Source organism: Carassius gibelio, chromosome A17 (assembly GCF_023724105.1).
Source record: "Carassius gibelio isolate Cgi1373 ecotype wild population from Czech Republic chromosome A17, carGib1.2-hapl.c, whole genome shotgun sequence".
In the NCBI taxonomy this organism is placed as follows: Eukaryota; Metazoa; Chordata; class Actinopteri; order Cypriniformes; family Cyprinidae; genus Carassius; species Carassius gibelio.
In genome coordinates, this window is record NC_068387.1 from 15,242,414 (window position 1) to 15,255,023 (window position 12,610).

The 12,610-nt window shown below is 36.1% G+C and overlaps 1 protein-coding gene across 1 annotated transcript; it reads left to right on the forward strand.

Annotated features, from left to right (window-relative positions):
- The first annotated feature begins 7,233 nt into the window (after nt 1-7,233).
- Nucleotides 7,234-9,110, forward strand: LOC127933600 (DNA-binding protein inhibitor ID-3-like). The gene is made up of 3 exons (XM_052530676.1): nt 7,234-7,672; nt 7,785-7,863; nt 8,410-9,110. The coding sequence occupies exons 1-2, from the start codon at nt 7,382-7,384 to the stop codon at nt 7,836-7,838; spliced, it is 345 nt and encodes a 114-aa protein (XP_052386636.1). The 5' UTR covers nt 7,234-7,381; the 3' UTR covers nt 7,839-7,863; nt 8,410-9,110.
- The last annotated feature ends 3,500 nt before the right edge of the window (nt 9,111-12,610 follow it).

Sequence of the window (12,610 nt, forward strand, 5' to 3'; positions counted from 1 at the left end):
AAAAATCACAAATCATATGGTGGCGTTTTATGGGGTGAAAGTGGGTGTCTTATGCTGCCTTCACATGCTATCGGAATTATCATGAATACGAGTTTCCTGATGGAAATTAGATGTGAAAGCCTCTCAAGACGTATTTACTCCTGGAAAATTCGGAAGTAATATTGATTCCAGAGTTTCCGAGATGGGCGGTTCATAAACTTAAAAACATGGTGAAGGGGACAACCATTGCTGCTGTCAATGCTGTTCTCACAGCAACTACATCCCTTTGTCTTGTCTCTAAAATATTGTATTTATAGGCTAGATATGAATGATCATTTGAAGCATAATGTACCTTTTATAAGCAGTGAAATAAGCATGTATTCGCCTGAAATTCCATAATTGTCAGCAAACTGCTTGTGTAGCATGGTGAATGTATATGATAGTCAACCAATGGGATGCTATATTTTATTATTTCCTACATTAAAGCACTTGAACATGACAAGCTCGTAATAACGACTTCATAAGTGGGAAATAGGACATTTCTGATAGCACCTGAAGGCAGCATTATTCTCTGTCTTCCACTTTCCCAGAGACCACAGCTAAGGATATGGCAACCCTGACATCTATAACCAACAACTCCTGAAGTTGGGCAAGTGCTGCTGGAGTATGGCGTAAGGAGTAAGTTGACGGCCATTCTCACATACTCATTGCTTCTTACTCTGGTACCAAACTCTGTAAAAGTCTGAAATAGATCCATCCTCATGCATTGCATTGTGAAAACTCCTTAAAGACTTTGACGGTTAGCTGTTTCAATCAGGTCTCACACCTCTCTCACCATCTTACACTGGAAAAAAACTTGTCTACGGTGACATTTCTGCAAAATAAAATTTTGCTGATCCTTGCACATTTTGTGACACTTTGAGAGAGTGGACCTTAAAGTGCATTTAATTTTATCCAAAACAGATGAACATGTCACAACAGTTCAGAAATGAAATGTCCAGTTAGTGGCACTAAAAGGTTAATGCTCTAGTTTTAGCATTATCAAAAGCAAATGCAAGATGAAAGCTCATCTGCTAAAGCGATCAGGTCTTTGAGCTCTTTTATCAGGTGAGCTACTAATTTACTACATCAGAAAAGCCAGAAATATTAAGTTGGTTATGTGATTCAAATGCCAAAATGTATTAGTTTACAAATCATGAACTTTGATAAAAGTGAGTGTAGTAATACCGCCACATGGATTGGTCGCTTGTTCAGCCCCAAAATTGAATTATGGGCACAGAATAGAACAGTTAAGCAAATGATGCACTGCATCATACTCAGTGAGAAATAAAACAATATCAGAGATATTCTTATTGTTACGGGGAGATACCAACCTCCTGAGCTCTACCACTGAAGTAAGCAGCTTTAATCATGTGTGCCCTAATAACCAATCACATGATATCCTTGACATCCCTGAATTGCTGTAGAGTTGTACAACATTCAATGAATGTTTGTGAGGGGTTGTTCTACTGAACTACTAAAGCAATTTTTCACAAAAAAAGAAATTCTGTCATGTCCTGAAGAATCTTGGTGTACACAGCGTAACACTTTTTTTTTTATTGGATGCTCGTCTTAAAGTGGGCTCTTTCACATAAACATGAAGGTATTTGTTAGCTTAGCAACACGCTAATGTCATACTGAAATCAACTGTGCTATTTGAGCTATTTTTCTTCCACACAGAGTTGCTACCAATGTAGAGCCTTCTAAACTGCACACTTGACAGCTGACAGTAGCCAGTAGACATAAATATAACTATATAAAAGACTCATTTACAGAGCTTAACACCTTTTCTAAATTTACAGACAGATATTTTAGTCTTGCATTTTAGCATATGTAAAGTCTGTATGTTTCTTTCCTTATCACTGTCTGTCTCTCCATTATTGCTGATGGTCAGACCTTGGTAGACGTCTGAAAGCTGATAATTAACTCAATCCGTTGACACAGGTGAGCATCTCTGTGGCTATTTAACACCCATTACAGAACAAACAACACACACACACACAATCCTGAAATTAAACGTGCCCCTTTATCACATAAACCAAATCCACACACCCAAACATAAGATGATCACATTTACACCTTCTCACATCCCAAAACACTCATAATCACTGATCTAAAACTCATAGCGTAAATGATTGTTTATGTTTATTTAAAGTGTTTCACACGGAGACATTGCAGGACAGTTTGTTTACTGGAGTCGTTTCTCACTGTGAATCTTATCTTAATTACTCTGTGCTTCTCACTATATGGTCTCTTGGCATGTCAAAGGTCATCAGCGCTCTATCTTAAGCACCCCCCCCCCCCCTTCCACCGACCAGGGAGGGAATGCTAAACTGATGTGAGTTTAGTTTAACATAAACCCCCATAATCTCATTCAGTCACCCTGAAATTAGCAAGAACACGACCATATCAAGGGCTGATGACGTCTTGAGCTTTACTATTGTTTCTGCACTAGCTACTCTATTGTCTTGCAATTATTAATTAATTAATGCAATAATTATACAATTTACCTTATGTTGTTTCATCTAAAGAGTTTGCTCATATTAAATCAATGTTTTGAAGGTTAAAACTGACCTGTTATGTGGATTTGCTGAGAAAGAAATTGAGAGGTTCTGTGTACAGAACTTATACACTTTTAAATGTGTAGCTCTAAATCTATAATTTATTTTACACAGTATTTTAAGTTCAATATTCCTGCTTTCTGTCATTTTTTTAAAGGGGTAGTTATTATTATTAAGTATTAAAGCATTTTTTCACACAAAAAAGAAAGAAAATTCTATCATAATTTACTAACATGAATGTACCATAAATAGCGTATATTTTATATACACTACCATTTAAAGGATTGAGGTCATTAACATTTTTTTTTTAAGAAAGGAAGAAATTCCAATAATTTATTCAGCAATGACACATTAAATGATCCAGAAGTGTCAGTAAAAACATTTATAAGTTACTAAAAATATATATATATCATTTCCAACTAATGTTTTCAATTTGGATTCAAAATAAAGAAATGTATTTCAAACTGTAATAATATTTCACAATATTACTATATACTGACTTCCTTCAAAAATATTGTTAAAAATCACCCCTTCCGCTTGACATGATGGTCTTTTATTTATTTTTTTCAAACTATTCCTTTAAACGTTTTGAATGTGTTACTGTAAATGCCAAATCATCACTATTTTTTTCACTGATCTAGGCTTTCTTATAGACCATAATGTAAAGTCACATAGGAACCTCAAATGTGTCATTGTGTCCATTTGAATCGGAGACAATGTGTGTGTAGTGGGACAGGAAGCAAATGTGACATCTCAAAAGATAAGATGTTAGTTATGTCTGATTGGCCCAGAAATCAGGTCAGTTATTGTGTGAGTGTGAGTGAGTGTGTATGTAGCATCTTGAGGAAGGAGAGGAAGGGGCAGTGACCTGGATTGCAACAGAAAAAGGAGGAGTCCATGTGTCAAGAAATCAGCTGTTTGTTTCTCAATGGATTTTCACATCATCTGTTCATGGAGAGATCTCAAATGAATGTGCACGTGTGCGTACACATACTTTGAGCAAAGCATCATTGACCTAGAAAGAAATGTGTCCACACTGGATCTCATTTACTCTAATTTACATGCAGACACTCAGTAAAACTGTCTGCAAAGGACAAGAGAGCTTTTGGCCTGGATTTATCTCCCGGAGCTCTGTCTCGCTGTCTCTTACAATGTCTTGCCCTCTTTTATCCTTTTTCTATCCCTTCTCTTTTTCCCTCGTTCGTGTCATCTACATCCAACTCCCGTCTCAGTCTGTTTTTATAGTCGGTGCATATGCTGTATGATACTCATGTGTTTGACCCTAAGAGCCTACTGTGTAGCCCTACTTAACCTTGCAATTACAATGCAAACATAACCAGTTATGCAGAAACCTCTGGCACTGGGTTTATGGCTCAAACACTGTCCATGGTGCTCTTCATTTTCTCTTCAAGAGTTGTCCATCAAACTTATAGGTGCAAACTGATCTGGTCTTGCTGTCCTGCAAGACCTTTTTTTATTATTTTATTTTTTAACCAAAACTAATTAGGTAGATACGTAGAGATAAACATATTATTTTTCAACAATAATATTATATATATATATATATATATATATATATATATATATATATATATATATATATATATATATATATATATATATATAAAATAATATGTTTATCTGGTATTGTGATCAAAGCAGAAAAAAAAAACATTTCAACCGGGATAACTTTTTAGTTTTTATGTCATAGGCTGCAAACACCCCTCTTGCTGTTTTAGACAGTGGCTATATCACTCAAAAGGAGTCGCCACTCATTTCTCTGTGGAGAATATTCTCGCGGTTTTCTCGGAGATCCTTTATCGCTATTGGACAAATAGAGAGGCTTTGTCGACGAAGAAGGGAAAACGCCTTGAAAGATTTTCTTTGGTAGTGATGAGGGTGGGAGGGTGTGGAGGGCCGCGCTAATTATGCATGGCGATTGTTGATGGCTTGATTGTGTGCGTCCAGCTGCACAGAGGCGCGGGGGCGAGCGGAGGGCGGGGACGCGGAGCTGGGCAGACTCACTGACGCCAGTCGCCACATTCTCCCATGCGTTGAAAAACAGACTCGATTGTGCCGGACCTGATCCACAGACACCGCAGTCACATAAACAGAATGAGGGTAAAAAATACGCCTCGCATGCCCCCTGTGTTGAATCCATCAGTACAAGTACTTAAAGCAGTTTTCCTAATTCTGCTTTAAAACGTGATCAAACGGCAGGTCAGGCCAGTTCACGAGGTGTGGTGCGTCACGTGATAAAGGAATAATAATAATAATAATAATAGTTTAATGTGCTTTATTGGCATGACATAAATGCATATTTGTATTGCCAATAACATTGCAAAATACGTACATTTAAGTAAAATAATAAGAAATGCAAAAAGAGTAAACAATTAATATGAACAAATAAAATAGTGGTGTGAAATTGAATAAAATAAACAAATAAAAAAAATGTAAATGCCAGTTGTTTCATAGTTCTAAAAGAAACCTTTGCGGAAAGGTGGTATGGATGAATTTGTTTAATTGGATAAACATGTCAGTAGTTATAAGCAGGTAGACAGGGAAAGGGACACATCTCAAGGCAAATCAGTGTGTCCTTCATAGGCAACAACATACTGTAGCTACTTATTTTCATCCTGGTATAACATAATGCTTGAGACAAAACAGTGGCTTCTCTCAACCAAACATTTAGGGAGTTTCTTGGTATCAGCAGAGATGATGAAACATTTCCATGATCTGTTTCCAAACATGTTTAAATTTTCTCTCTTTTTTGGTGATCCTTCCACTTCTTGCTCTCACACCCATGTGTGTGTGTTTTTCTTTTTTTCTTCTTCTTAATTCTTTATTGCTGTTTTCCAAACCCAAATGGATACCTGCAGAGGCCTTCCCATGGTGTTAGTCTTTGCAAGAAAGGATAGGGCTGAATTTCTTGCAGTTTTGCAACAAAGCGAACATCATACAGGCAGTTTCTGTGCACAGGTTATTAGCATGGCCTGCAAAGAAATGCATTCATCCGGTTGCATGCACATAAAATAAATGTGAACAGGCCAGTTACCAAAACTTCTTATAGACAGGTTATACATCACTTTTAATTTTAACAAATGTAAATGATGCTGTGAGAAACAAAAGGACAGTTGGTTTAAAGTGCTGTATGTATATTGTTAACTTCACAGTCAGTTAAACCTGTTACCTTATCTGTTTCTCACATCTTTTTCATTCATTAAAAATTAAATATTGTGTCTTCTTTTGACTTAAGTCTCCTCAATTTAACACCAGTTCAAACATGACCAAATATACCATTCAAGCAAAACAAGAATGTGTTTTATTGGAAAACTCTTATACTATTGCAGTTTGAGAAAACAGATCTGCTTTTGTATTAGTTTAACTAATCTAGCCGAACTGAAGAGCTTTACACAAGGAAAAAAAAACTCTTCACTGAATGTAAGTCCAGGTGTGCGCAAATAAATTGTGCGGGCAAGTCTACTGGTCTTGCTCGAGTGGTTGGGCGGGTTCTTATAGCCTGATTGACAGCTGTACTGACCAATAAGAGCGACTTCAGGGCCGAGACTAGTCTTTTGCAGATGGGTGCACGCTGGAGCTCGTGAATGGATGACGTCGGGAGCCCGGCGCCAGGCTGTCTGGGACTCGCGCGTTAGATCAACACAGCTGGAGCGGGACAGGACACACAGCTGGCCCGCCAGCGCATTCCTTCACAAAAACAGCACTGTGAGAAAAGAGGGGACACGTCTTGATATAAACTAAAAATGCGCTGGGTTAAAACTGGAACGAGAGTAAGGCTATAGTTTGCTTGTAAATTGCGAAGCTTCCTCTTCATTTAAAAAAAGAGCAATGGGAGACAGCTATAGTTATGATCTATTTATAGATAACGCGTAACACTTTCAGAATGCACAAAAACCGCGCGCGCACAGTGGTTTGTTCAGAGGTTCCTAAATTGGTTATTAATATTTCTATGATCGTGAGAATATTAGGGGATGTTTTATTGAAAAAATATCTATATTTATCCCTCTTGGCATGCATGTGAATCGAGAGGGTTATCAAAGTTTCAAGCTTGATTCATTACTTGGGAAAATTAAAAATGAATTTGTTACTGCCTGTTCTGACTTTAGCACCACTTAGATTTTTCTTAGGCAACATTTTATGTTTTAATTTCTAACTAGCAATTCATTTAATGTTTAGATTTTAGAGAGTAGGTTTTTTTTCCTGTGTGTGGGCCGAATAGATATTTAATCGCATTGTATGTGTGTAATGTCTCCTAAGGGAATTATTTCCCGAAGCCAGTTTGTCTGCAGATCACGGGAGCAGCAGAATCTATCATATATATATATATATATATATATATATATATATATATATATATATATATATATATATATATATATATATATATATATATATATATATATATATATATATATCCCATCTCTCTCTAATATTCTGACAGCTTTTCCTCATGCCATCACTCTGTCTGACTGACAACTCTATGCTTCCAATGACGAGTTAGCTATTTGTATTGGGCGGGGCGTGTGTGGTTAATAGCCTTTTACTATTGGCTGAGCAGCACATGGGGGTTTGTTGATTTCTGGAGGGGGCGGTGCTACACGTAGCAAGACTTGAAAAGCAGCCGCCTGCCTGCTCTTGCTTTCATCGTTCAATGAGCACGAGACGCGAGGAGAGTTAAACATTGGATAATTAAGTTGGAGAGCTAGTTCATCTCAGATTCCAGACTTCTTCAGACATCTGTACAGTTGGATTCTACTCGCAAGTCAGACGTCAGATCCAGAATGAAGGCGATCAGTCCCGTTCGCTCTGTCAGAAGCTGTTATAAAGCAGTGTGCTGCATCTCCGAGCAGAGTCTCGCCATCAGCCGCTGCAAGAGTCCCATTGAGGAGCTGTCCGATATGAATGACTGTTACTCAAAACTCAAAGAGCTGGTGCCCAGCATCCCTCAGAACAAATCCGTGAGCCAAATGGAGATTCTTCAGCATGTAATAGATTACATCTTCGATTTACAGATTGCACTGGAAAACGAGACGGACACACAAAACACGGCTGACATGTTCATGGCCATCAAGGTGAGCGCAAGATTATTTAGTGTCGCTTAAATATTATTATGTATACCTTTTATTAATCATTATAAAGTTCCTTTGAAGAAATTCAAACTTTCCATGTCTTTTCCCTCTGCAGAACTCAGAGATGACCCTTAATTTCTCCAAAGATGATGAAGCTATGTGCCATTAGTACAGAGGAATGGCAACGTTCAATGGTACGCTAATGTTTTTTATTTTATTATTTGTAGATTAGTCGAATATTGTTAGGTATTAATGTACACTCCATTCCTGATCTGAAGAGCATAGAATGAAACATTAACAACAATATTATGATTCTTTGGAGAACATGGTCTTTGTTTCGTTATAGGTTCTTCAGACTAGCTTTTTAGTTCTGAGTTCTTTAGAGCAGATGTAAAAAAACAAAACAAGATTAAAACATTCTTTGTGGAACTTAAAAATCAGAAATCAGAAGAGTTAGCGTCAATTGCTAATTGTTTAGTAATTATGCATGGGTTTAATCCCATGTTTATTGTAAATGTTATATAGGACAAGATTACGTATTAAAGTCTGTCCAGTGTCCTAATTTTTTGGTCATCCTGCCAATCAACAAACAAGCTTGGATTGCCCTATCAACTCTAGCAAATGAAAGTTTTCACTTTGGCGCCAGACTGTCTGCAGTCTGCCTGAATCCACAGTGTGTGTGTGTGTAAATGTGTATGTGTGTTCTGAGTTAACTTTTCTCCCTCTCATCTATGCTGCAGGTGCAGGATAGAAACTTTTCTCCTCCACTTATGGAAGAAAAGAGAGTGAAGGGGTGAGCCGGGTGAAGGAGTGAGGCTCTATTCAGAGTGTGGGAAAGCAATCTGCGCCCCTCTCGAGCTGTCTATTCTTTGGTCACTGGACACTTGAACAAACCAAAGCCGAGGAGATTTGAAGATCATAAAAAAGAAAAGCCCTCCGAATTGTTTTTTTCCTTAATCATTCCTGTTTTTTGTGGCAACAATCAAGCATTGTATTTTTTGTACTGGTTACATTCCTGACTATTTGGACTAACTAATATCTCTACACACACCCTTCCTTCCCAGCCATTCTTGGAGAATACCCCAAACCCCCCCCCCCCCCACCTTTTTTTTTCTTTCTTGAAAACATTTTCACATTTCAGCATGGCTGCAGTTTGGTCTCAGTGAGCTTCATCGATCACTGGGATGATGTACATATTGTGCTTGAGGGGAGTTTTTGTGTTATAGGGTGGGAAAGGCCTTGGGCAGTGGGAAAACAGACGTGGATTAGGATACGAACTCTATAATATAGAGTGGATTGTATTTGTTTGTGGGGATTGTCTATTTCTACAGACTATCAGATCAACGAGTTTCATAAACTCATTTAAGTGTTTTTGGTTTTGTTTTTTGCTTTTTACTTATTCTTCTACAAAAGAAAATAAACCATACATGAAAGTGAGAAATATGGTGTTCAGTATCTTTTCTTAAACAACTAAATGCAGACTTTTTGACACCTTTAAATCAGCAAGTATGTCTTATGGAAATCAACTGAAAATATATTTTCCATTTAAAAATAAAATAAATAAGTAAATAAGAAAAAGGTGATTCACTCCAGTTCCCCTATAGCTGTTTATATGGTTAATATGTTAATTAATATGAAATATTATTCATAGCAGTCAATTTCAAGACATTTGATAAAATCCAAAGATAATTTGTTTATGAAAGGCTATGTGTAAGTAAAAACAAGATAATGTAAAAGTAAAATTACAGTGCATCTACCAAAATCTTTCCAGATAGAGTCATCTTGGACTTGTTGTGTTTAGCATACGATCTGTTACAGGCTTAAACAGCACTGTCTAAATCACTTTATTTAAATAAAGCACATCTGTCCTCTGAGTGTCTGTAGATTCCATCAAAAAGGACCTTTGCCCACAGAACTAGAGTTCAGTGCAAAAGTGGCCTGTGGTCAAACTTTGATAAGCACTGGTATTCATCTCATCTGGACTCTGAAAGAGGGCTGACCGTCCACACGCTTAAGGTTTAAGATGTGGGTGTTGAGTAACGTGAAGTGTTCTGCAGGACACTGTCAAACAGAACAGGTTATATAGCGACACCCAGTGTTCTAAGAAATAATCACATACACGTTTGCGTCTGTGCCGCAGTCAACTGGCGCTATCTTGTGGCTAATATACGTTAATTAATTGTTGGTCAACATGTGGATGAGTAGCTAGCTGTTACACTTTGTATTTCATACAAATATGTTTTCCAATATTTCTGTGGATAGGCTAATTTTGGTAAATTTCAGTATAGACACATAGGTACAATAAATTTGTTTCTACAAAAATCTAAATTTCACGTGTTACTACCCTTTAAAATAGTTCATTTTGTGACAACATCCCCCAATCACAGAGGATGTCACAATATTTGGGTTAAACTGCCACAACGGATCCAAATTTTATCTTTATTATAATTTACACGTCTGAATGTATGCCATCGTGGTCGTGTTAAAAAAGTTTTGAACTAGCTATTTGAATTCAAAATATAAAACCCAGCTAGTATTTGTGTTAGCCTACTCATCTTTTGACACTAAACTGTTTACTGAGCTATTTTCTATGTTGCAACTTCTCTGCCATATTTTTATGTTTAAAATTAGTAAAATATTCAGGTTATCTAATAAAGGGATAAATTAAACATTCTATAGTATAGTAATGCATTACTATACTAGTAAAGTCTTCTAGGTATTTATTATGTGTATGACGACTTTGACACTTCTGAAGTGTTTCCACTTTTGTGTCCCATGCAACAGACGTTTTGCCAACAGTCCGTGGCCGTGACTTCTAGCTGAGACAGACCCAGCATCTACCTGTTTTCCATTCCATTCCATGCTTTTGGATTACTGCAAAAGCTAGGCCTATTTGACAAACAAAAGTGCATGCTTTTTAAAAAGCTAAACATGTATTGGCTACAAACAAACTGCATATTGTCGGCATTTAGGCTATTTAAACATCAACACAGTTAAGCTTCCAACAGCTCTTTCTGTGTTTATTTAAACACATTTTCCTTGAAGGATGAGTTAATACACAGAACGTGATTTTGAGGGCCCGGGGCCAGGGCCCCATAGCAAATTCAGTGCACAGGGCCCAGAATTCCTAGCAACAGCCCTGGTCTTGTTTTTCAGGTAAAACATACGCATGTACACTTGGTCTACCTATTTTTTATCATAGAATAAGACAAGAAAATATTTTGAGCTTGTGTTAACCACTTACTTTGTTTCAGGAATTTACCAAAAACTGACTTTAAAAAAAAAAGGAAGAAATGTGTCTCTACACATGACACCAACCTTCTCGCAATGTTTTTGTAAACATTGATTGCTGTTTGTTTTGCTGTGGTACAGGTTTAATGCGAACCAATGCTCGAAGACATATATATATATATATATATATATATATATATATATATATATATATATATATATATATATATATATATATATATATATATATATATATATATCTATATAGATATATAGATATATAGATATATATATATATAATCCTTGACTAAGACAGGGAATCACTCACATTATAGATTTATCTTAGTTTGTTAGTCTGAAACATTAGTTTTGTTCACTATATCTATAGATAATCCACTCTCTCTTTTGATATTTGATGTCTAACCTTAGTCTTAGTAGAAAATTAATTTGTAATTTTAATAAAAGCTGCTTTGGTCTCCCAGTATAACAAAGTTTAACCTTAGAACTTAACTATGAGAAGCCCTTCCCCCCTTTTCTTTTGAATCATAAAACAAAACACAGTATGTCATTTGTATGAACAATTCTAGTTATTTACAAATGTAACAATAAAGATATCATACCATCAGGGGCGGCTTAAGATGACCAAAGGCCCCTGGGATAAAGCATTAAAGTAGGGCCCCCGACCCCAAAAAAACTTTTTTTTAAGCTTTCTAACAAATATTTGCAAATTTAGTTGTAAAATTTTAGGGTTTAAGTTTAATTATCACATTTAAGCAATAGGACTATTTCTATTTTTCCATCTCCAGATTTAAAGTTTTGAAGCAGCACTATTCATGGAACACAGATGACACACACATTACTTCTAAGCATGTTACTGAACTCTCACTGTATGGCGTTACAAAATTGTTGTTCGGTCCAGTTCCTTTCACAAAGCAGTTTTGTTTTTCTGTTAATCTGCATGTTGACTTGAAGATACTCTTGTGGTGCGCTTATGTAGCCTACCAGCGAATGCATTGTACATTCCTCTTACATCCATGGAACACGTGGAACATACCACTCTGTGGGGGGAACCTAACTGAGACATTCACAATAGGCTACTTTGTTTACAGAACGCTGTTGTCACTGCCGCAAACTCCCATATAAATAATTTTAAATATATATATATATATATATATATAATTTCCCTGCAGCCAGTGGGCCCCCCTTCCAGTGTAGGCCCCTGCTTCAGCCCCTTGAAGCCTGTGCATTAATTTAATGCTCCCCTGCATACCATAATAAATTGTCTGTAAGAATCTCTTACTCAGACTGAAAATAAGTCACAATATATACTTATAGTTTGTTAGATTTTTTTTTTAAATGTTTTCTTTCGCAAAAAAATCTATAACATTACTAAATCCACCACTGCCTGTCATGTGGTGGATTTTAATATATGTATATTATAATAATATATGTAATATATTTAATATATGTATATTTAAAAGCACATTACAGGTCACCACAGTGTCTGCAGAGGCACTAAACCTTAAGCACCACAAACTTTAGCACTCACTATTCTAATTCTTTTCTTTATATATATATATATATATATATATATATATATATATATATATATATATATATATATATATATATATATATATATATATATATATAAAACTAGCTTTCTAATCTTTTTGTATTCTGTTTTCTTCTTATTTATTATATTATTTA